Here is a 26,044-nt window from a genome sequence, read left to right as displayed (position 1 = left end):
CCATGCAGGCGCAACTTTGTGTCGGGCAGGCAGGCGTGTGCACGGGTCATCTCACCGCCGCACAATAGCGCAACAGCGACCAGAACAGTTGATATGCGAAAGTGCAATCAATACGCCCCCGCCCGGACGGCAATGGATTGCGAACAGCGGTGCAGTCCACGACGGGGGCAATGCTGTTGCTGTACGGTGCTGCGAGCGTAATGCGAAATGTACACGCAAAAGCCTTGCAGAAAGAAAAGAACAACAACAACAAAAAAACAGCAAAATGAAAACAAACCTTCCACAAACCACCTAAAAAAAAAATCGCGCCAAGGCAGACCCCAAGCGGCGCCTGCATGGTAGGCACGCCGCATCGCATGAAACTTTTCTGCCTTCCGCCGCAATACTTACCGTTACCCGGGGTTGTCTAACGGTGCCATAAATAGCGTGCTTGTTTGTGTTGAAAGCTCATCCGCTGTATCTTAGCCGCTGTTGTTGTTGTTGTTGTGTGTTTTCATTACTCTTCTTTATTTCACAGCAGTTTTCACAAGACTAACATACATGTAGCTAGCTCGAGGATCTTTTTTTTTTCGTGTTCTTTTTTCTTCCTCCCACGTTATGTGTGTTCTTTACGGTTAATTAAATGCGCTCCGTGTGCCCGTGAGCTGCAGTGCTGCTGTCGGCCGTGTCATTGCGCCCGGAAGGTAGGCAAGCTGCACCGGCCGTGGGGTGCTTTATTCGACTCGATTTGCAAAGAAGCCGGCATGGCATGAGTGGGCGGGTATGTGTGTAAAATTGATCTACAAGGACGCTGTGTGGGAGCTGGGAGGGAGTGCAGAAACGTGCATCTACAGCCATGATGCCACTGCACAGGACGGGTTAAAGCACCATCGCATGTGTGGGTGTGTGTGTGTGGGTGTGTGTGTGATGAACTACACATTTGCCGTACCGGATCAGTCCCGGGGCGCAGTGCTATCGATGTGTTTTGCGGGAAATTGACTGACGCTTGTACCGCGGATGAGTCATTCATTTTCTCTAAACAGGACGCAGTGCAAAAGTGTGCGCGAAAGAGAGCGTCAACGTGTGAAGCAAACGTGTCAAAGTGTAGTGGGGACTAGGGACTGAGCAGCACCTTTCTTTTTTCTCTTTATCGTTTCGTTTCGTTTCGCTTACAAGCTAAATGCACACAGTTGTACAGTGTGTGCAGTGGTTGCGTGTTTTGTGCGCTGCTCCATTTTCTGCCCGTCGCAGCACGGTTTGATAAATGATTGCCTTGCCCATTTGGGGAGGGGGTGAGGGAACGGACGGCAGACCGGCCGCCCGTCCTCCTGCATTCCCTTACGCGTGTGTGTGTGTGTGCGTCGAGTTGTCGAGCGGTGGGGGTGAATGTCAGTCTCTTCCTGCGGCGGCGGCAAACCGGGCGGTGTACCTTATATCACAAGCCAATTAAAGGGAGTGGGTCAATGTGCGGGTGTGTGTGTGTGTGTGTGTGTGTGTGTGGGCCACAAAAGCCGCGGCTCCTGCTGCGGCTCAGATAATGTGGCAGGCCGCGTCGCCCTGCTGCTGGTGCTGCTAGATGCTGCTCTTGGGCGAAGGCGTCCGGTCGATGTAGTCGATCGGTCCGTCCGGGGTGCGGCCGGCGGTCCCAGCGGCGCCCGGCACCGGGATCGGCTCGCCCGGCCCATCGGTCGAGCCGGCCGTGCTGCTCACGCCGGACGCCTGCTCGGTGCGCTCGCTGATCGGCGACAGGGCCCGGTCGGCCGGGCTCGAGACGTGCGAGTTGGCCATCGCCTGGTCGAGCTCCTGCTGCCATTCGGACTCCTTCGCCTCCATCGCTTTGCGCTTCAGCTCCTTGTACCGGTTGTACACCAGGAACTCCTTCAGCAGCTGCGTGTCGAGCTGGCTGTGCAGCTGGTCGCTGTTCTCCCGGTGAACGGAGCGCTGCTTCGCCAGCCGCTTCTTCTTCTTGTGCAGCGGCTTCGTCTCGACGATCATCTCCTCCAGCTCGAGGCTCGGGTCACAGTTCAGGTGGTCCTTGGAAGGTTTGAACGGTGGGTTGGTGCGCTTCGCCAGCACCCGCTCCAGGTCCGTGCCGCGCAGCAGCTTCGTCAGGTGCAGCTCCTTCAGTGTGCTGATCCGCGCGCCCGGATGCACGTTCAGCAGCTGTTTGGGAAGGTGAAGAACGAAGAAAAAATACAAACAGTGTAAATTCAACGCGAAACAAAAACCCCGCGATACTTTGCAATGCACTCTGCCTGAGGCAGTCTGGTCGTCCCAAAAAGGTATGCAAATCGTAATACAGAAACAGACAGCTCACCTTGGACAGCAGATCGACAAAGTGGTCGCTCCAGTGGCGGGGATAGTGGGGCTGCGTGTTCAGTACGTTTTTCACCTCGGCGAGCGGCGTGGACGAGTGGACGACGAACGGCCGGACGCCGCTCCGCAGCTCATAAGCGACCACGCCGAGGCTCCACCAGTCGACCGGGTAGCTGTAGCCGGCTGCAACCAAGCAAAGTTCAAAGACAAGAAAAGGGATGACATTAATTAAGGCTTTCTTTTAGGACGCTACTTATTGGGAGAAGGAAGGAGCACATGGGGGAAACACTTGACCTGGTTTTAAGCCTGGAACAAGCGCTCTGGTTAGCAAGTGACATGTATGCTGCCGCATGTTCCGTTCGATGCAACATACACCGTTTATTGCACCGTGCACGTCGGCGCCCGTGCGCCTGCAAGGTATGCACAGCGCGAAACGTAACATGCATTTTGCATCGGGAAGTTTCGCTTTTGACCGCGCCTTTTTCGGGTCGATCTGATACAGTCTGTGAGGTGCGGTGCCGTTGTGTCTTCATGTCTGGAGAGCGGCCCGGTGGGTAGGTAAGGTGGGGTAGGGGGTTTAGTACATCCCGCACACAACAACTCCCATGGAAGCGGGCGATTTATTCACTCGGGGGTTTTGTGCCCATGGTCGGTCGGTTAGGGAGGTGCAGTTTAATGAGGCGGAATAATTTAATGGTTTATTGGCACACACGCACACTTCCATCGGAGCTACATGCCACTCTCCTTCTGAAAGCTGAAAACGATGATCACAGCCTGCTTGTTTGCTGAACGACGGGGGACGGAGTGAAAGCATGTTTTTGTTTTCACTTCCGCTTTCTCAGGATGGAAGGGAAATGGTTTTATAAATGGTGTTTTTTCTTGCTCTGTGTGTGTGGTAGTGATGGGTAAAGTTGGCAAAATGTCGAAGCCAACTCCGGCAAGTAGGTCCGTCCAGCATCATTAGGAGCCGTTTCGAATTGTTTGGAGTCGTCCGAAGTCAGAGTCGCCTAGAGTTGGAGTCATCGGAAGTCGTCCGGAGTCATCCCGAGTCAGCTGGAGTCGGAGTCGCTCCAGATCAGTCGGAGGCGGATTGATCCAGAGGTGTCCATAGTCGTTTGGAGTCGTTAGGAGTCGTCCAGAGTCATCCCGAGTTGTTCAGAGTCGTCTGAAATCTGAAGTCCTCCGGAATCGTTCGAAGTCATCTGGAGTCGTCCGGAGTCATCTGGAGTCATCCGGAGTCATCCCGAGTCGTTAATAGTTACCTGAAGCCGGAGTTATCCGAAATCGTTCGAAGTCATCTGGTGTCGACTGGAGTCACCCGGAGTCGACTGGAATCGTCCAGAGTCGAAGTCATCTAGAGACGTTCGGAGTCTTCCCAAGTCGTCCAGCATCATCCGGAGTCATCCGAAGTGATCGGGAGTGGTCCATAGCCGTTTGGGTCGTTCGGAGTTGTTCGGAGTCATCTCGAGTCGTTCAGAGTCGTCCAGGGTCTTCTGAATTCTTCCGGAGTTGAAGTCATCTGAAGTCATTTGGAGTCCTCTGGAGTCATCCGGAGTTGACGAAAATCATTCCGAGCCGTCGAGAATCATCCGGAGTCCTCCGGAGTCGGAGTCGTTTGGAGTCATCCGAAGTCGTCCGGAGTCATCTGGAGTCGTCCGGAGGCATCTGGAGTCGTTCAGAGTCGTCTGAAGTCGGAGTTATCCGAAATCGTTCGAAGTCATCTGGAGTCGTTCAGAGTCGTCTGAAGTCGGAGTTATCCGAAATCGTTCGAAGTCATCTGGAGTCGTCCGGAGTCATCCGGAGTCGACTGGAATCGTTCAAAGTCGAAGTCATCTAGAGACGTTCGGAGTCTTCCGAAGTCGTCCAGCATCAGCCGGAGTCGGCTATAGTCGTTCGGAGTCGTCCGGAGTCGTTCAGAGTCGTCCAGGGTCTTCTTGATTATTCCGGAGTTGAAGCCATTCAAAGTCATACGAAGTCCTCTGGAGTCATCTGGAGTCGTTCGAAGTCGTCCACAGTCGTCTAAAATCATTCGGAGCCGTCGAGAATCATTTGGAGTCGTCCGGAGTCGGAGTCATTTGGAGTCATTCGAAGTCACCCGGAGTCATCTGGAGTCGTCCGGAGTTGTCCAGAGTTGCCCGTAGTCAGCCGGAATCGTTCAAAATCATCCCGAGCCGTTTGGAGTCACCTGCATTGGATTGTAGTCGGTGGACTTTTTGTGGTCAGACATTGCATCTCCAACTCCGACGGTCGACTCGAGCCGCTATTCTTAAAAAATACCTATTCAAGAAGAGCACGTGCCTCCGGCCGACTCTGACTGACTCCAGAAGACTCCAGAGGACTCTAAATCCAGACGACTTCGGACGACTCCCAGTGATTCCTAAATTTGCCGGAGTCACAATCTTACCAGCGTTAGCCGGAGTTGGGTCGAAGTCGTGGGTGCGTTCCAGAGAGCACACCACTAATGTATGTGTGTGTATGTGTGTGTTTTGTACATAATTCTTCGTTTGCGTTCGGTCGAGCTTGCTGTGTACTGCCTGTGTGCCCCGTGGGGATCGCTTCATCATCGCGATGAAAGCGTCCGGAGCGGAGGTTTATTATTAATTGCGAAACCATTAGCCAGCAGCATGAAGGCCGTCGACAAAAAAAGGGTTGCATTGTATATGTGTGTGTGTGTGTGTGTGTGTGTTTTTTTTTTACCCTTCTCCTCTCGCAAACTTACCTATTTCCTCTAAGGCACACATAAATACTTCCGGGGCCATGTACGGCTTGGTGCCGGACATGCTGCAGGCGAGCCCGTCCGGTGGTAGCCGCGTGGCAATGTTAAAGTCCGTCAGATGCGCGTGTCCTGTGCGGCGAGAGAGTAAAGTAAACACGGGGGAAATTAGCAAAACCGCCGCTCCACAATTATGTTGTCGCGTTTGCACACTGAGACCAAGCTTTTCCTTCGTTTTTTTTTATTTTGCTTCAAAAACACACTCACACACACACACACACACACACACACACACACACACACACACACACAGTTAGTAGCTTAAGTTGAGACGGAAATGGTTCCCTGGCAGTTGCAATCTCAGCTCAGCTCCGAAAAACAAACAAAAAAAAATCCTTGCCATTTCCACAGCACAGCGTACTTTTGATGTTTCCAGTTGACGGCGCAGGAATAACAATCTCGGCCACACGCCTTCCTATCACCAGCGCCCCGTACCACTTCTCTGGTGGCGAGACACGGGCAAACCGATCGATCGTCGTTCAACGTGTTGTCGTTGGTTTTTTTTTTGACTGCTGCTGCTGTGCACCGGGCACTTGAAGGCTAACCACCGGTTTCCCTTGCTTTGCCCTGCTGCTTTCTTTATGTGCAACCGGACAAGCGGGTCACGTGTCTTATCTGTAGCGTGCCCGAGGACGTTTGAACGCTGCCTGCCAGGGACCGCTTGCAGCCCAGGCTGGGCTGCACTTCAAACGTGCCAAAGATTATGACATGAAATGGCGAGCGCTCGGGCGTACCGAGAGCTGCACTGGCGAGGAGATGCGAGCCGTTTGGATGGTGATAGACTTGATCCGTTTTTTTTTTTTTTGTTCACTTCGCCGTACCAGAGTGCTTCTCCCCCGTTAGCTCAAACGTTCGCAAACTGTCGGTTTTGTGCTGGCGTACGCCAAAAATTCTGTTGACGATGTGTGCCGATACGCTTGCATGTGACGAGTACCTTTTTTTTTTTTTGTTTGCTTCTTATTTTGGGCAAGTGTTGAAGCGTTACAAGGAGTTTTTGTTGTTTGTTGCCAATCAATAGAAGCTTACCTTGCAAACATTATGCGAGAAAGAAATGTTGTCGAACCGATGTCAAAAGTGCCACGTACAAGAGCGTCAAACGAGAGGCTGTTAAAAAAGGGAGCTTTGTCGTGCGGATTGCATAGCGGATTTTGGTTTGTCACCGAACGGATGGCGCCTGACTGCAAAGGCGCCTGCAGGTATGCCAGCACCGATAGCACCGGCACACGCACTCGGTGCTGGGCTGGGATTGCATACATTCGGGCGGATGTAGGCTTATTGTGTGACAGGATTGCAGTACAAAGCGCCTACAGTTGTAGCGTTTTTTTTTTATACTCTTCCAGCGTTGCAGAGCAGCGCTCCTAGGGACAGCAAATCGAACTTCCTGCCTGCCCCTGGCCCGCCGCATACGGCTTTACTAAGGCAAGACGACGACAGAAACGCGCCACCGCTGGGATCAAAATGCGTTACGTTCAGTGGGTTTTCTCGCCCTCTTTCTCCATCTCTTGTTACCACACCAACCACATACACACGCTCTTCTACAATCGTAAATATAGGCAATAATAAAGCACTCACCCCGTCACCCACAGGAAGCAACAAATTCCCGTCCGGGATGGCCCCATGGTCTTCCGAATCGGTCCAGTGTGGCCCATTTTGCCAAAAAAAAAAAAAAACAGTTGCCAAACCCGCAAAAGCGGGATGGCAAGAGGGAATTTAAAACTCCACGTTCCGGCCATTTAGAAGTGGAAGCCATTTCAGGAATGTACGTAAGGGTGTGTGTGTGTGTTTTGAAATGGTTTCCGAAGCGTTAGAGCGCTTCGCGATCGAGCCCGCCCGTTGAGCCATCTGCGAAGGATTAGAAATGAATTCAAGAGCGTGGGATGTTTCGGGAATGGTGCGGGAAAGGGCGGAAGCCTAATTCCAATCGGTAAGGCTATGGTATGTTTTCTTCAACCCCCCCCCCCCCCCTCTCTTCACCTCTTTCTTCGCCGTATAGCTTTACAACGGCGCGTTGCGCGCTCGCTCGAGGCAAAACGGGGGAAACGTTTTGGCGGTGGCGTTTATTTCCTAATTTTATGGTTCCCGGAGGAGGAAGCCGACTACAGCCGATGGCATAGGAGACAGTGAAGAAACATGGCAAAAATAAAAAAAATAAAATAAAATGAAGCGGAAATAAAAACCAAAGCGCATTTTTTTTGGCGATGGAAGTTGCCGACGGCGAAGGAGTGCGCGTTCGAACGGATTTTCATCCATTTGTTCCACTCACACACACACACATACAAAGTGAAGATATGTATGTAAGTGTGTGTGTATGTGTGCTCTGCTCACAGATAAAGCTGTGACTGGGGAAGGGAACGAAGCGCGTGGGGACGGTAAAGGGAAGCATAAAATCAGGAAATGCGCCGAAAATCAACGGATTAAGGTGAATGTTGAGCATAAACGGTGTGCACACAATCCCGTGCCCGATCCGTTTTGTGTCCTGTGCCTCAGTGTGTGTGTGTGTTGTCAAAAGATAGGAGAGAAGCAAAAAAGAATACACACACACACGCACACAGTGCATGCTTACGAAAAAAGGGCTTGCTTTATCTGGAAGTGATGCCAGAAAAAAAAAGTCAAGAAAACAGGACGTCGTTTGGCGCGGGCAAGGGTGGAAAGGCGGGCAGTACGCCTGGGAATAATAAAGGGCAAAATATCTTCCTTTATTGCTGTCGTTTTCCATTTCCGTGGAACGCGCGTTCTACGGGGAAGCGTCAAAAGCGTCAACCTTTGCAGCCAATTGAAACCAGGGGGTCTGCTCCAACATCCTGGCGGCAATGTGTGTACGTGATCGTAGCGCCCGGTTGAAGGATGACACCCGTGGACGACGTTTGTGGACGTGCCCGGACTGCCGAAGCAGCAGCAGGTTTACCAGGCAGGCCTGGAGGATGCAAAGCAAAAAAAAAAAAAAAACAGACAGTTCACACTCTTTTTTGTATTTTTTTTTTGCTAGTGCTTGACAGGTTCCACCAGCGCTGGCACGGCAGTGGAAACACATTAGGAAGTATTTGTATGTTAATAAGGGTCGGCTTTTGGAGGGAGGCGACAACAGCGGGCACTTGGCAGGGCTAGAATAGTTTATGATATTTTTCAGCCAGCTTCCGTCGACTTTTTGTTGTGCCAACGGTGTTTTTTTGTGATGCTGTACGGATGCTATTACAATAATTGTTTGTTTATTCTCGCTGGTCACTATTTGAGGTGCGTGAATGGAAGCGAAACGAAGCGCTTTTGCGGTTATGGAAAATTAAGACACAGGCAATATGGTTTAGTGGGGCGTGAGAGAAAAGGAGAGAGAGTTTTAATCTTTTAAGTGAATTAGAAACTTAGCATAATGGGTCAAATTTATTCTTTTCAGTGAGAGCTACGCTTCAGCAAGCATGCGTTCAACTGCAACCGTTTTGTTCTTCTTCTGGACACAATCAACGACAAATCCGATTTAAATAAGATGCTTCTGTGGAATGGACTGCATACCTTTGGGCTAACGTGTCGCTTTACGGTCATATGATTGCGCCTGAATGTATGCTTTAACAACTACAATCGTATGCTTTGTATCATTCCAGCTATTGCAGTGCCAATGCTAGACGACTGTTAATTCTTTTCGCTTTGAAAATTCAGACGGTGTCACCTAAGTTGTGGCAATTTTATTCGTTTGACATTTAAATTCACGGTCAAGAAGATATGATTTTTCCCCATTGCGAGAACCCAATGTTTTTTTATTTTGGGAGTTATAATGAAAAGATGATGAGCTGAATTTATTTCAAGATTGAACGAAATTGTTTAAAATCACTATACTAATTCAGCTAAAATTACTACTTTATTTCCTACGCTCATTCCTACGATATTCTGCATACCAGGTTCGTGTTCCGTTCCGAGACCGGAATTCCTACACTATTTTCTACGCTATTTCCTACGCTAAATTCTACGCTATTCCTGCACATGTACTACCTGGACTGGTTTTTCGTAAGTAACTGGAACTATATCGGTTCCAGGTACGGGCCAGGACCGAATCCGGCACAAGTTCAGGTATAATTTCTGATAAGCAATAAAATCGGAAGTTATTTCAGGACCGTTATGAGTTCATAATCCGTTCCAGGTTCTTATGAGTTAATTATCGGTTCCAGGCCCGGTATGGGCTCATGATCAGTTCCAAGACCGATATAGGTTCATGATCAGTTCCTGGATCGTTATGGGTAAATTACCGGTTCCAAGACCGGTTTAGGTTCCTAATCAGTTCCAGGACTTTATAGGTTAATTACCGGTTCCAGGACCGGTATGGGAGCATGATCGGGTTCAGGAACGGTATGGGTTCATGATCGGTTCCAGTACCGGTATAGGTTCATGAACGATTCCAGAACCAGTAAGGGTTCGTCATCAGTTCCGGAACCGATATGGGTTCATGATCGAATCCACGACCAGTATGGGTTCCTCATCAGTTCCAGGCCTAGTATTGGTTTATGAACGGTTCCAGGGAGTTATGCGTTCATGACTAGTTCCAGGACCAGTACAGTTTCATCATCAGTTCCAGGACCGGTATCGTTTGATGATCCATAGCAGTACCGAAATGATTTTACGGATTCATCATCAGCTCAAGGATCAGTATGGGTTCATCATCAGATCCAGGATCAGTATGCGTTCATGATCGATTCCAGAACCGGTATGGTTTTATGAACGGTTCCAGGGGGTTATCGATTCATGATCAGTTCCAGGACTGGTATGGGTTTGTGATCGAATCCAGGATCGGTATGGGTTCATGGACGATTCCAAATCCCGTATGGGTTCGTCATCAGATCTAGGTCCGGTATGAATTCATGAGCGGTTCCAGGACCGGTAAAATTTTATGACCGGTTCCCCGTAGTTATGGGTTCATGCAGAGTTCCAGGACCGGTAAGATTTCAAGATTTGGTTCTAGAACTGGTATGGATTCATGATCAGCTACAGGACCGGTATGGGTTTGTGATCGGTTTCTGGACCGGTATGGGTACAGTATAGGTTCCAGGATCGGTATAGGTGCAGTATCAGTGTCCAGGAATGGCATGGGATCCCCAGTGCCCGAACCTGAAAGGAGTATGTATCGGTTTCAGGATCGGTATGGGTTTGGTTTTAGATCTCTCCTCATTCTAATTGGATTCAAGGACAAAGTTGCGCAACTTCGCAAACCCAATGCGGGTAACTACATTTGCAACAGTTTCAACAGCACTATGCGCAGCCTGCTGGCGCCCAGCTCCGGCTAGATGGTCGGTTTTTGTCTCACAGTAAGATAGATAGAAGCTAGGCTATCAGCAAGAGAACATTCGATTATCAAAAATGATTACTTTGCCTGCATGGACTGCATGCTCACGGAGCGTAGCGGCAGCACTGGTGCCGGTTGCGCCCGGCTGTAGTGCAATTTACCTTTAATCGAAATTCTAATACGTTCCCTCTTCTCCCAAGCAAAGGGTCCGCAAAACGGTGCAACGTTGTGCGGATCGTTGTTGCACGCCCCATAAACTCTCTTGCGTGCGAAATTAAACGATTCTGGCGTAAGGCCTGGCCGGAGGACGGATTCTTACTTTCTAATAAATTGCTTCTCTTCTCGCCCCTTAACCAAGTGGTCCCACAACCACAGCCGGCTACAACTGCAAGGGGGATGGGTCACAATGACAATGAAAAAAAAAAGAAAAAGAAAAACGAACCCTAAGTGGGGCAAAAATTGGATCCTGTTTAATGAAATCACGTTCGCCCAAGTGCCACCGATCATGGCCACGATGCGATTCCACCACATTGTCATCGTCTTAAGGGGCTCCTTTAGAGAATGCGGCATCCTAATAGGACGCAATCTGCAATGCAGAGTGGAAGGGAAAAACACACACACACATGGCAATATCACCGCCTCAGCGTTCCGCTCGCTCCGCACATCGGGTTTGATTGGAGGCGTGCGATTCGGCCCAAAATAATCATCCCCACTGCCTGCCCGCCGAACAGTGTCTGGTGGTTCTTCTTTCATTTTCCTTCTGTCACTACCGCTCGATGCGTGACGCTGGGTTGAGGGTTGTCGCTTCCTGTTGCAAACAACAGCAGCAGCAGCAGCAAAAGAAGGAAGTTGCCGCCTTTTCCCCTTTTTCCTCAGTTCTTTCAGCAAACGCGCATGCAAACACCGTAACCCGTAATCCGTTACAGAGGGAGTCGTTGGCAAAGGGGTTGCAACGCACGGAACACCGCCAATTGATTGGAAAATTGGATCCAATCGAACGGGAAGCTATTATTTCGAAGGTTTTGCCGCTTCTTCCGGCTTGGGCGTTGGAGCGCAGGCCCACCCGGTCGGGCGGGCGTCGGGCAGCGATACTTGTCGGTCGTGGCCGAAACCATTTCCATTCACGGCTTGAGCCCTTATCTTGCTCTATAATTCTTGGCAATGGGGAGGGGATGGCAACAGCAAGAAAAAAAAAATGGAAAGCCTTTGCGGTCTGCTGTTTGTTGTTTCCGTTCTGAGTGGAAGGTTTCAGTGTGTGTGTGGGTGTGTTTTTTTTTATGACAAACCTATAAAGGATTTCAGATCCTTTGATATGAGACTTCTTGTGCTTTGTTTTTTTTTGTTGTAGTTCAAGCAAAGCGTATTGTCTTGCTGCTGTTGCGCTGATATTATCGAAGCTGTTTGGTCCATGATGAAGTGTTTATGGCTTGGGGGAGGCGCTGGGGGGGTGTTGTAGCACTCACGTACAGCAGGAAAAATTAATTACCAAAGCCAATCAACGGAATTGCAATCAATCGATGAAACCAAATCAAAGTGAAAAGCACTCGGTCGGCGATGTATTCCTTGGGTGCTTTTTTTCTTTTTAAAGTCCACGCAAACAAAAAAAAAACATACTTTTCAATCACAGAGGTGGAGCGATATTTCCAACACCGCCATACCAGACGGAACCGAGCGAGGTGTGGGAGGCACTTTCTTTGCTCGTTGGAAAGGAGAAACAAAATTCTCACAAGAAGCTCTTCCGGTTCCATTTTCGTTTTTCAAAGAAAGTGATGCAATAAAGGAAAGAAAAGCTCTCCCTTTCCCGCAATCAGCACCGACCAGCTGGGTCGATAAGTTGGGCGCTTCTTATTGCGCGTCGGGCACTGGCAGCTGCACTCCCTGCACGCGACATGCAGTTTGTCCCCACCGGTCTGGAAAAAGGAAACAGAAGGGAACCTAGATTGGCCTGGCGAAAGCGTCCACTCAACCGATGCTTGAATGGACACCGTGCCACCGGACACGGTACGGCAAGGTAATGAGCTTACTGCGATAATTTCATTACACTTTGCGCTACTGTATCGAGTGCTGCTGATGCCGCTGGAAAGCACCCATTAGTAGCGGCATCTTCGACCGGTGAGCGGTGGGGGCCAGCACACCATCGCACCGAAATCCCGAAACGAAAGGCGGAAGTTGCAAAAGCACGTACCGGCGTGTATTATTGCAATCGACGCCGCACGTGCACCCCCATACGCGCTGTGTGTGTGTGTGTAGCTGGTGAGTTTGAGCTTCGCTTTCGTTGTGCTGCCTGCTGGCGAAAGTGAAGCTCTTGCACTTCATAAAACCGCTTCTTTTTCAGATGGAGCGTGCAGGAGCGTGCGGTCGGTGGTCAATTTAAAGACAATTAATATCCTGCCGAGCTTACTGGCCCTTGCACGGGTAGGCCCTTCAGCACGGGCCTGGCTGATTGACACTGTGGTGCTAATTGTTTTCGCCTGGGTGCAAAGTAGTACCAAGTACCTTGGCTCCATGCACTGTGGAAGCAGCCCTCACAAACACCGGAAACTATTGGCTAAAGCCTATCACGCCAAGCAAAATTACACGAAAATTGGTGATATTTTCTGTGAAATTCGACACACGGGGTTTTACGAGTCATTTTGCAATAAGTCCTGCATATGTTGTCGCTCATGCACAAAAGATGGAAAGGGGAGGGGACTTTACTTTACAATGATGTGCTATTCGATCCCATAGTTTCTCTCTCTCTATTTCTCTCTCTCTCTCTCTCTCTCTCTCTCTCTCTCTCTCTCTCTTTCTCTCTTCCTCTCTCTCTCTCTCTTTCTCTCTCTTTCTTGTTGGCCTGCTCTAACTAGCTGCTCGGTCTCTGGCTGCAGCCTCCCATCTATATAGACATCCGATCTAAGACAGGTCTAGCTTCACCAGATCCAGTCATTGAGGTCACTGTGCTCGGGCAGCTCAGCAAGCTAGTGGTTCATCTTTCTCCTCCAAACTCCATGCTCGAACACACAGCTAAAGATGGTCCGCAGGATGCGTCGCTCAAACACGCCCAGAGCGTTTGCATCCTCCGCTCGGATGGTCCAGGACTCGTGTCAAATAGAGAACCACCGGGCGAATCAATGTGCGATATATCTCACATTTCGTGCGAGCTCGAAGTCTTCCGGATCTCAGCAGTCGGAGAAGCCCCATAGTATGCACGATTCTCCTGAACAAAGCGTCTCCGGAATTCGCTGCTGATGTCGTTGTCCAATGTAACGACCGTCCGAAGATAGCAAAACTCCTTTACTACCTGGAGATTGTCGCCGTCAACTAATACACTGCTCCCCAGATGGTCTGAGTCTCCGACAAGCAGGTACTTCGTCTTGGTCGCATTGATTCTCAATCCAATTCTTGCTGCTGCGCGTTTGTAGATGTAGATGTCATCCGCGATTCTAAGGAGTTGAAGGGACCGGTAGAGGATCGTGCCACGGATGTCGTTGTTTAGCACCGCCCCTCGATTGACACCTTCCAGGACGATGTCGAAGTTGCAGACAGGAGAGTCTGAAGTCACCTTGCCTCAGACCCCTGTGAGATTCGAACGCTTCAGACGATCATGGTGGCCGCTAACAGCCGGATCAATGTTTCAGGAAAGTGGTACTACTGCATGATGTTCCATAGCCCATTGCCCAGCTTGGTAACTGCCGACGAAATTTGTCGCAAGGGGCGCAAATCTGCAGAACAGGATCTGGTACAGGATCTTGTAGGCGGCATGGAGGACTGTGGTGGCTCGAAATTTTGAGCATTCCGCTCTGTCTCCTTTTTTTGCAGTCTGGATGGATGACACCCAGCTTGCCTTCCTCCGGAAGTTCCTCCTGTTCTCAGATTTTCACCATCAGTTGATGCATTTCGACGGTAAGCCAGAGATGGCGGGGTACCTCGACGTCGGCGCCAATTCTGTCGCTGGTGCTACTACGGTGGGTGCCGGTGTATTCTGTGGGATTCTGCTGTACACATTATAAACTAAATAAATCCTGCTGCGGAGCCATAATTTAACATGATAAGTTAGTAAGATTGATGAAAATATTTTGAGGTATTTACAGCGCCACCCGCAGTCTGATGACAGCTCCACAGTGCGCTTGCAAAATTCCCCTAATCGATTACAACACTCCCCTATATGATGGCAAATATCCACAGATTGCATGCAATATGCCCCTACCGATTTGCAACATTCCCCTAACTCTCGTGTCACGGTGTTTGTTGCGAGCAACCTCTGAAACGGCTGGATCATTTTCAACGAAACTTTGCACGCACCTTATGGTGGTATGAGAATAGATTTTAAGTATTGAAAATCGTTTAGATGTTACGCTAAACTTAATTTAATAATGATTTTCTAACTCCCATACAAAGAGCTTGATTGTTGTTGTGTTGTATACGGCACTTTGACACTTGGTTGAGGTGCCTGGCGGTTTACACTCGATGATCGGATCCTGAGGGGATATGGGCACGATACAACTATCCCAAGTAACAAATCAATAATGGAATATTTTAATTTTATTTTTTGAATAACTAAGATCGTCGGACCAGCTAGTTCCCTTATATGATTCGAAACCCTGTAAATTAACAATTGCAAATCTCCGATCTCTACCACTGATTGTGATAAAAGCCACGCTCAATTAATCGCCCAATTGATAGAGCACTTGTTTTTTAAAAGGAAAGTCATAAAAGACGTTATTCGTGTTGGAACGGATGCGATTTTGTAACATTTTGCACACACAACTGATGCTTAAAACGCAAATTAACACTTTAGATTGCAAAATTAGCCAAGAGAAACCCGTTTTGTTTACCTATAAACTTTACAACTAACGAACGATTCGTACCAAAATGATGATTTTCAGATAAAATGATGGTTAGGTGCTTGCGCACCGCTAATATCCTACAGTGCTGCTCTTAGCAAAATATGATGGCACAAGAGAGAGAAATATCTTTTTAGAGAAAAAATATACATTGACCGCTGACCCTAACATGTGTGTGTGTTACTTTTAGAGTAAGTAAGTTTTTTTTTGGCTACTTCTTCTCCCCCGGACTGTCTTAAGCTTGCTGAACGGTCCCTGCTTTGCATCTATAAGCATCGCTCGTTTATCCCCACACTATTGTTTCCCACCACACCTAAGCGCTTGCTTTAATGATGGGCGCAAGCAGAGAACGAGGAAGAAGAAAGAGAAGAAAGTGAAAAAAAAACTAACAGCACAACCAAGCACCCGACACTCGATGTCCGGCTCGGGAAAAAGGATTATGTTAAATTTCGCACATGAAGTGGCGCTTGACAGCGATGACAGTGGGCGCACCGTACCGACCGGCTGGTCTAGCTGGTCCCCTCCACCTCCCACTTACTGGTGGCGTGGCGAAGTGGAACAAATAAATTTCTCTCCATCATCGTACTGTTTCCCCGGGCTGTCTCCCGCTGCTGCTGCATTTGTTTACTTTGCCTCGAAGTATGTCAGTTGCTTTTCATTCTTTCTTCACATTCTTGACCTGCTGTTTCACTGTTTTTTTTTTTTGTTGCCCTCCTCATGAGTGTTCTCTCTCTCTTTTTCTCTCTCTTTTTCTCTCTCTCTCTCTCTCTTGCACTTTCTTCTGCGCTGGACGGGTTTTACGCGGTAGTTTGCTAGTGGTAATAAAATATGCAAAACAATTTCCCGCTCTTGACCAGCAGCTGTTTTGCGAAAGGCAGGAGCGCGTGTTTGTGAAGGAGGAAGCTGGGAAAATTGTTCTATTCATCTCACTGTTTGCCGGCTGTCTGGCTCGTGCCAAAGCCACCGTTTTGCTCCACGCTCCGTCCCGATATTTGTTTGCCTTTGCTTTGTTCGAAAAGATGCAAAAGTAAAAGAACCGTGGCTGCCTCCGAGCCCACCCACCCGTGACATCGTTGGCCGCGCGCAATGGAAACGGTCAGCGAACGGCTTCATTTATTCCTCGCATGTCCCTCCCCACATCGCCTGCATCGTTGCGAAGCAACTTTGCCAACTGCTGCTGGCTGCCAGCGGGGAAGGGTGCTTTTGTGTTTTTGTGTGTGTGTGTGTTTTTTTTGTTCGCTGCAAGTTTTACTATTATTATTATGTCGTGCATTCCAGCTTTTATGATGCAACTTTCCTTTGGTTTCTTTTTTTTTGCTCAATGTTCCGCACTATTATAGATCGTTAAACAAACAAACGAAACTCGAGCCGACTTTTAAACGTTTGAATGTCGAACCTGCCGCATACGGTGCCACAGGGCACCGGACACCGGGCTTTAGCGACTTTACTATCGATGAGCAGCTGGTCGGGCGTACCCCCTTCCGCGCACCGTCTTTGGTGCACTACATTTTCATGCTGATTGTTTTGCATGCAGCTGCAGTTCTTTGCCGGTGCCGGTAAACTTTATTCGCAGCAGGATGATTTCTTCTTTTGCTCCCTCCCTCTCTCTCTCTCTTTCTCGCTCTCTCGTTGTTCGCGTGTATTTGTGTGCATTATTTAAAGTTTTAGCAAATGGAACAGGGTAGAGGAAAGGTGTACTGCTCCATGTGGAGGTTTGAAAAAAACGAGGCCAAGAGGGATTTGCGTTTGACTTTCAAACGTGACGTTAATTCTCTTCCCGGTTTCGCTTTGTTTTGTCCATCTAGCTAAAGATGGATTCGTTGGTATTTGCTGGAAGTGCATTAGTGGATACTTTTAGGTTAGCTCCTGGGATGGGAAACAGCACGCAATTATCATAAAAGATATTTTTTTAAATAAAATAAAAACCTTCATGAAGCTTTACAACGCCTAAATGTATGCAATCTAGTTGCTATTTTATCGTCCTCAAAATTGTCTCAATTTCTTTTAATGAAAACCACTCACTACTGACACGGTTTGCTTGATGGGTTTCTGAGAGCAAGCACACCGGCCTTCAGCGGCATTTTTCATCACATCCTGTAAATAGTAGGGTAAATGTACCAATAGTGGTGCAATTTGTGGTGGTACAGATGTATTTTAATGGATTTAAAGTGTCAGGAAGGACTATTTCTGAATATTTTAACACATAACAGTTGGAATATGTTTTACCTTCGCAATCACAACCATTTTTACCATGAAACACATCAAATTTACGAAAAATTACATATTTTTGTGATTGCTTCGTTGTACCTATAATGGTGGTATGGTTCCTATAGTCATCGTATTGTGTTCCTATAGTGGTGGTAAACAAGGATGCCTCAAAATAGTGTATAATATCAATATAACTTAGTTTTGAAGCTGTTTTCGTGTGAATAGCAAGGATTACTCCCATAATAATGATTTCTTTCGTAATTTGATCGTAAAAAATGTATGAATTTGGTTGATGAAAATATTGACTAAAGTACTGAATAACACCTGTCGTCAACACATACGCTGAAGAGTTTGCTTGATTTGAAGTCGATTTTTCACTCAGCCAAATAAGCGAATTATGGCCTTTGTTTGGTAAATTACTTACAGAAAACTAATTTTTGTTGCTTATTTTAATGAAAACAGTACGACAAGTCAAAAATGTCGTTGAGAAAAATCTAAAACGACCTGTTTTTATTGATTTTAGAACTAGGACCACTATAGGAACATGCCTGTTTGGTGTACCTATAATGGCACTATCGTAAAAAAACACTTAAAAATACGTAAATATGGTCAAAAGCCTATGAATTAGAATAAAAGAATATCATTTGATAACAATTATGTTGAAAAACTAATAATTGCGTTGATATGTGGTCATTTAGAACTTTAACAGAAGTATTAGTTTCGTTATGAAATCCTAAGGATTTTGGAAAAATGTTAGCATATTTCACAAAATAATGGATTTTTTGGTCACTAAGAATCGGAATGGCCCCATTTCATTTTTAAATCCTTTGTAAAAGGCTAGAGAACATTTCACACTATCGTTTATAACTTAACTACTGTTAATTTATCGTATGAGACGCATTTTAGTGCAATAGCACCACTATTGGTACTAGCACCACTATAGGTACGTTTACCCTACAAATGTTGAGCAATAACTTGCATGCTTTTAGGCACGTGCCAGCTCAGATGCTCGGACAAAACTATGCCCTGCAAATGCTGTAGTTTATGAAAAATTCAAACCAGATGTATTTCCTCTGTTTTAGATATACTTCTTTCGTCGTTCCTTTTTACTTCATTTCTTTTGTTCGTAACGAATTGCTTTAAATTCATTCACTTTCATTGAAGCCTGTAGCAATTAAATCGTATACAATTCCAAACACAAGATGAATAAAAAAAATGGACCTACTATTGACTCGAGGCTAACATTTCGACAATAATTGCTCTACATAGTAAATAGATAAGTGGGGCCCTTTAACCTTTGAAGACCGTGGGCTGAAATGTCAGTCTGTCAGCAGTTTGCATTGTGTATCAGTTTTCGAGCAGCTATCAAAGTTTGTATAGTGTACAGGTAGGCTTATCCCGTAGTGTATGTATTTAGTAGGTTAATTTTTATCGCTTCTACTGGGTGAGATTGTGGGAGACATCTGTCAATTCCTTCAGGTGGTCAATTAGATCAGGTGGTCTCATAGCCTATTTTATATAATTTTTTATTACAGGACGGGTGAAATCTTTATTTCGATACAACATCTTCAATGAGGTCTGTGTGCTATGTATGTGCTGCTATGCAAAACGATCCGTGCTGATGGAATTTATGTTCAGCAAATGGAGCTTTTATTTCTTATTCGGAAATTAGTTGTCAAACTATATGGGACGAGTCTACCTGGCCAACATACACTTTGATTCTAGATTCCACCACCTGATTTGTTTAATGCATCTTGGGATGAATAAAAAACACGACCTTGTTTTGACATTGTTTCGAGCAGGTGCTCGAATCTAATTCTAGCTCTGAGGCTGAAATAATCTCGGCTGGAAATTGCAGGCTAGTTTAGTTGTGTGATTTTGTATGGAGTGTTTACATCATTTCAGTCTCCAACTGTCAAACTCCATACAAAAAAGCTGGCTAGTATCGTGAGAGGTCCCAATAATAGATTAAACGTTCTTCATTTGTGTAGAAAAGTAATCTGCAGGTTGGTTTCAACACTATTTTACGGCATAGAATTCGTTACAACGGGCAATACCAACATTGGCGGTGCGCTAGCTCCGATGTACTACTCTGCTTGGACAAAGAAAAAATAAGAGCCTCTATTAATAGTCTAAATACCGCAATACTTGGCGAAAGTGAACAACTACCTCTCGATAATGTAATATTTCTTAAAATATTAAGCTTTCCAGGCAGACTCCGAGTAAAAGGAGTAGTAGGAGTAGAAGTAGACTTTTCTAGTAAGAAAACGCTTTTGTAGTAAGAGCCAACAATGCTTTACAACAACTAACAGGTCGCAGTATACCTCTATTTTGGTAATAAATTATTATTTTTCTCTCCTAATTATGATTCTTCTTATTAGTAGGGTTTTCTGTAACCACCACCTGTAACCAATTGTTAACATTTAACATCAATACAGGGTTTCCCACGATTTGTTGGTTGATTCCCATCAATTTTTTGCCCCAACAGTTTTTGCCTTTAAAGCATCAATTTTGACACTTACTGCAGCTTTTTATCGTGTGTTAGATTTGTTTTACTCTTATAGGAATCATGCTAAGTTTACTAGGTATTTGAACAGAATTATGACATTAGAATTGTCACATCATAAAATTACTACCAAGTGGATAGCTTTGTGAAATTGTTGAACCACGAGGCCGTCAATTTTGCAATCAACTCAATTGAATTGAATAAACTACACAACTGTTGCTTGAACTATCAAAAGACGCTACACTTTCGCTCACAACCACGATCGTTCTTTTCCACTGGATAATGTTTATCTTGTTCTATCAATCTTTCCTCAACATTTGAGGCAAGCTTCAAGGTTCAACCCTTCCTTCTTGAAAGGGAAACAAACAATAAAAAAAAACACACACACACACACACACTCAAAAATGGTCTCCAAAATGGTCACAAACTGTAAGGGGGAAGCGATAAAATTATGAAGACGATTGTCAGTTCATATTTTAGTGCCGGTGATAAACCCCGAAAGCGGACCGAATCCGTACCTGGGCGCGGGAGGAGGGTGGGATGCGGAAAAGGGGAGGCAGAACGAAAGTAGACACGAACAAGGCGAGGGCTGGAAGTGTCGGAATGTAAATAATATCCCAGCAAAACCGTCGTGACAATCGTCGTCGGCCGGCGTCGTGCGCCTGAAGGTAGGCAAAGTTTTCGCACTGTGACAGTAATGGACGAATAAAGACTTTTCTTCAGCAGCAAGCAAAAGGACATATTTTGCTCGTGTTTCGGCCTGTTGGTTTCCTGGCAGCCAGCCGGCTTGCCCCGCTCGTGCGCTGCTTTTTTCACACTCTCCGTTCTCTCTCTCTCTCTCTCTACCAGACAGTGCGGTACGGAGCAGGACACTGTATTAACCTTGGCCGCCGTCCCAAGCCACACCCCCATTCACTTACCTTCCTCATCCAGCAGGATGTTGTCCGGTTTGATGTCCCTGGAGGCGGCGGTTGACGTTGATCGTTGCCCGAGGCGATCCGGATATGGAACGAGAGACAGAAAACAAGCAAACACAAACATTATAGTGTATCGTAGAGGCAGGATTTGGTTTTATTTTATTTTTTCTCACAAGTATTTAGCTTTAAATGGTGACAAGCCTATCGTCTACTCCCAAAACACACACACACAAACTGCACAACACTTTGTTGGGCATGCGTGCAGCTTCATCAAACTCCCATTAGGGTTGTACTTTACCCCTCTCTTTAAAAAAAAGCATAAACAAAAGCCTCCAGTTAATGATGATTCAACTCCAAATGTCAATAAAAGCCCTTTCTGATTTGGCGTGGTGCTGGTTCGCCGTGAATTATGTATTTCCCAGCGCCCAACCGGTCCGGACTGACTGCTTGCCGGCACGTTTAACGATCCCACCGGCAGCAGCACAAACGAAAAAGTGCGCCTTCCGCCATCCAGGATCCACGGAGCGGGGCTGGTGGAAAAAGTTTTTTAATTGGCATTTTTCCCAAACCCCGATGGGACGCGACAAAAAAAAAGAAGAAGAAACAACACGGAAGAGATGTGATTGCGGGTTGCAAACGGGGCATGAAGCGAGGCGCTCGTTGAAGCATTGCATGCTTTAAGGCTTGCGACACATACACAAGACTGATGTTGACTCGCCTTGGTGGCTTGGTGCGCTTTAGCGGCGAACGATGTTTGGTGTTTTAATTTTAGCCCGCCACCCTGCTACCGCCCGGTGGATACCCCTAATTATGGGCCGTTGTGTGTGTGTGTGTACTGGAAAGAGGGAGGACGGATCTGCAGATTGGTTGAAGCTGAACACACTCATTTGACTGTATGTGTGTGTGTGTGTGAAGGTGTGCCTTTGTAATTAAAGGAAAATTACGTGCTAATTGGATGATTGAATTTCGGCAAACGAGGCGGCTGCTCGTGCGTGGCAGTGCACGTGAAGGCACCGGTATCACAACGGCGCTGCAATAGATAGCCGCACCATCCGGCACGTGTCTCGTGTAGGCACGGTTTTTGTTTGCAGCAAAGGAGAGACTAACAAAACATGAAAACCAAAGCAGCCAAAGCAAAGGGTCGGTGTGCCGAAAGAACGGGCCATGGATGTAACAGTGCTGTTACAAGTGCTCGATGGTAATGGTAGCACTGGATTCACTTACCTGGCCCTAGCCTGCTGTGGTTGATGCTTGTGAATGCTTTATCGATCGAGAATCACACAAAGAATTGAGAACTCGGACAAAGAGGCATGAGGTGAAGCTTGGCATGTCTTGAAAATTTCACATTCATATTCAAAAATTTGAGGAATCGTGATGGACAGTCAGCGAATCCTTGTGCAATGTTAACTGAGCTTTCATCAGAGAATCGCATAAAAGTGTTCAATCAACTAACGTTTCATACTGCAGAGAAGAAAACTTCGAAAACGATAAAACGGTTCATTGATTCGTCGAGTTGTTTTCCATTAATGATTCACCCACGAATCAGACATGACGTTCTGCAAATGAACTAAATGAACCACACACATATGAAACACAAGCAAGGTGAATCATGAGTGAGTGATGAGCCATTGCTAATGATAACATTTACGCAGATTCGAGTTTTATACGGCTGATCAATCGTTGGTGATTCATTATGCAATCTAAGCGAGTTGTGATTGTTTTATTGGGAGATTTGTGTGCCTTTTAGGTACTTTTAGTTCATTCATAGTTTTCATCATTCGAACTGAGCGATTCAGTGTAAACAGTCTGATTCAGTACATCTTGCATGAACTGAAGCAAATGGAATGAACAATTAGCAGTTGCTGATTGGTTGATATTTGATTCCTCGTCACGGTGGTCTCTTTCAGTGCGGTAGGCAACTGATTTGATGAGATGGGGGCCGCTGTACCAAGTGTAGTAAATTATGCAATGGTATTTAACACTGAAATGTCCCGCAAATAGGAGCATTTTAATGACATTCGCTGTAAGATTCAAGTTCATCAACTCAATTCTACTCTCTCTTTCTCTTTCTCTCTCTCTCTCTCTCTCTCTCTCTCTCTCTCTTTCTATCTCTCTCTCTCTCTCTCTTTTTCTCTTTCTCTCTCTCTCTCACACACACACACACACAATGCAATCAAAAGAGTGAAAACCGAGGAAGAACTGTTCTTATTTAATGCTTATAACTTGAAAAGGGGCAGCTAGGCACAGCGGAAATTTTCCAGAAATGGGACCCTTTCCGTTTTAAGTTCGTGTTCTGAAATTTCAGCCTGTCAGCTGTTTGCGTTGTATAGCAGTTTTCAAGCAGCTATCTAAGTGGGTATAATATACAGGTGTGCTTATCTCAAGGTATGGATGAATTTTGAAGGCTGATTTTTATCGCTTCTGTTTCTGAATGAAGATTTTGAGAGTGTTTTGTGTGTTCGTAAAGCCTTAAAGCGTAAAGAAAGCTTGTTTGAACAAAAGTTTTCATCCAACGTGACAAAAAGTGGTATTCAAATTTGATTATAAAAATAACATGCTATGAGACGACCTGGACTACACACACTTTGATTCTGGATTCCATCACCAGATCTCTTTAATGCACCTTGGGAAAAATGTAAACACCAGCTTATTTGCCATTTTTCGAGCAGGTACTCGAATCTAATTCTAGCTTTGAGGCTAGAATAATCTAGACTGAAAATAGCAGGTTAGTTTTATGTGTGGTTTTGTATGGAGCGTTTACACAATTTCAGCCTCCAACTGTCAAACTGCATACAAAAAAGCTGACTAGAATCGTGAAGGGCCCCAATGCTAACAACATATTGGTTCAAAAACGTGTTAAGTTTCAAGTGCAGAAGATTATAGGAAAAATATTGCGAGGTCAATAAACTATTAAATTCCGTTATTTTTACAAAAAAATCGTGTTATAACTAATAAATCAAAACTTTCAACAACACTACATTGAAAAAGAGAAAAAATCTTTTTTTTTTCTAATATGGTGCTTGTTTTGATGTAATTAAAATGAAAGCAAAAACACTCCGTATTATTTTCTTTGCAATCAAACCTTGGCACATTTTTCTAGTTCATCCCGTCATAACTCTTAAATTAATCGAAGAGAATGAGTGAAATTTTGGATTTATGCCAAGAAACTATCATAATTTCTGTAGATCCGCTTGATTTTTAAATACTACGATATAATTTGTTAAGCCTAGTGTCCGCCCTTACACTATCGTGCGATGGTGCTCTGGTTGGCATGAATCATCTTTGATTTATCAGTCTCTTGAAAAGATGAAAAATCTTATACAGGTCTCAAATATTTCCAACATTTTCCAGAGTTGATTCTGTTGTTGAATTTGAGTGTTATTGATTCAGCAGCTGATTCAGCTGAGAACTGTGTAAAAGAGCTGAATGGAATGAGGTCGTCTATAAAGCTACAGTCGCAAGGACCATTTTAAATCTTACCATAGTTTGAACGATATTTCATTAAGTCATCCTTTTTCATTTGAATGTCTTGCATGACCTAATAAGACTGTAATAAAACGTTCTTGAAACTGAGAGGGCCCTTCTACATTACTATGTTAAGGTTGCTACTGAAAACAAAACAATGACCCTCAAAATGTGAAGCGCAAATAACCGATCAAAATTACAGCTTATTGCCATAGATATGTTCATGAGACGGCAAATTGCAGCAATGTAAATGAATTCATAATAATGAACATCTTTTTAGTTTACAAATACGTTATTTTCAAAATACAGATTTGTTTTAAAAAGCCTACAATTTACAACAACGCCTTTTTCCCTGTTTGTCATGTAAACTTTGAATTTGTTTATCAAAATATCAGCATGGCTTACACAAATTGACTACCACACAAATCAAAAATTATATCAACAATCATATCAATTCCATTGGCTGTCATTTGCCTGAAATCGAAAGGAGTTTCCTGATCACACGTTCGGACCATTTGTAATGCAATCTGTGAGGCATTGCTAAGATATTTTTAAATAGCACATAGCTTTAACGAGCACCTGTGCAGACTTACTAGACTTTTAAGTGCCTCCACGTACAGGTAGTCTCCGAGATACGCGGAACCTGCAATACGGTATATTTAGACAAACGTGGAATTCTGAATTTGACAGTTCTTTGAACAAATTCGACTGATTGGATACAGTGACAGTTAATAGCAACATGATTCGTTTGAAATAATCATTTCTTTTGAATTTTCAAAATTTCATTCAGAATCGTATCAAATAATCTATGCAGCAGATGAAGCCCACAGCATGCAAAAGGAAAAGAAAATTAAATGCATAATAGCAAACGAAAAGCAACTTAGCCATCAAAATTCCAATTTTAGTGTTAACAGACAGTGTTTTGCACGTCTTTCGAACGTTTTAAAAGGTTAATTACTTTAAAGACTGTTAAGCCTCTTCAAAAGACATGTTAAAACTGAGTGGCTTACTGCACTCATAATAAAGCATTCTTTAGACCTGTTTAAGTGTGCATGGCATAGGAAATGTTTTCATGGGGTTGGGAGCAAAACTGTACTAGCAGCTCTGCAAACTCCTGACACGAACGGATCCAAACCGAACGAACAAGCTACCAGGATTGCACTCCGTGCGATTGAGCGAACTAAAACGAGACGAAGTTTTTTCTTTCCCCCGCGTCTACTCCGTTGCAATGTCTCTATTTCTTAGCTTGCACTGTTTCCCAGTTATGAAGCGGGAAAGGGAGAATTTAAAAAAAAAAGCTAAAACCCGGGACAGCAAACTGTCATCTGCCAGAGTCTGCTGCGGACATTCCCATCAAGCGGCCGCCGCAGCACGGCTTCCATCAGCAGTGGGTGGAAAATTCCACCAACCATCCGGCTGGTGGAAGTGATTTCAGACGCGTCTCTCGCCTTCAGCGAGCGACATCTTTGGCAGCTTCCGGCAAGCTCCCGGCTATCTGAAATGCCCCTGGAGCTTTTTGCGGGAACGTGGGTACGCCTGTGCCGGGCCCGTTCGGTTGCAGTGAAAGGTTGATGCGTCGTCCACGCATCCTTAATTATTTTCCCAACACCTCCCTTGAAACGCAATGTGGGGCTGTCGGTGGGTTTCCCCAGTTTTTCCTCCCCAGACAACCGAACAATGGTGATCGTTCCGCGTTCCCTTTTGCGATAAAAGCATTCCTCCTCCTTCTCCCCGGGAGTGAATGAGTGCTACATAAATAATGATAATTATGAGTAGCGCCCGGTCGGGACGGCT

At 45.8% G+C, this 26,044-nt stretch overlaps 1 protein-coding gene across 1 annotated transcript in view; it reads right to left on the bottom strand.

Moving 5' to 3' along the window:
• Positions 1 to 1,169: 1,169 nt before the first annotated feature.
• Positions 1,170 to 26,044, bottom strand: part of LOC1271762 (serine/threonine-protein kinase 32A) — a 74,729-nt gene continuing 49,854 nt past the window's right edge. Inside the window, exons 7-10 of the mRNA XM_061650888.1 lie at positions 20,789 to 20,826; positions 5,015 to 5,140; positions 2,297 to 2,478; positions 1,170 to 2,142 (exon numbers count right to left, since the gene is read on the bottom strand). Coding sequence (XP_061506872.1) covers positions 1,552 to 2,142; positions 2,297 to 2,478; positions 5,015 to 5,140; positions 20,789 to 20,826 — 937 coding nt within the window. The 3' untranslated portion in view covers positions 1,170 to 1,551. The remainder of the gene's footprint in view (positions 2,143 to 2,296; positions 2,479 to 5,014; positions 5,141 to 20,788; positions 20,827 to 26,044) is intronic.

This window comes from Anopheles gambiae, chromosome X, assembly GCF_943734735.2.
Source record: "Anopheles gambiae chromosome X, idAnoGambNW_F1_1, whole genome shotgun sequence".
Taxonomy (NCBI): domain Eukaryota; kingdom Metazoa; phylum Arthropoda; class Insecta; order Diptera; family Culicidae; genus Anopheles; species Anopheles gambiae.
Note: the sequence above shows the minus strand (reverse complement) of the source record. Positions and strands in the feature narration are given on the sequence as shown.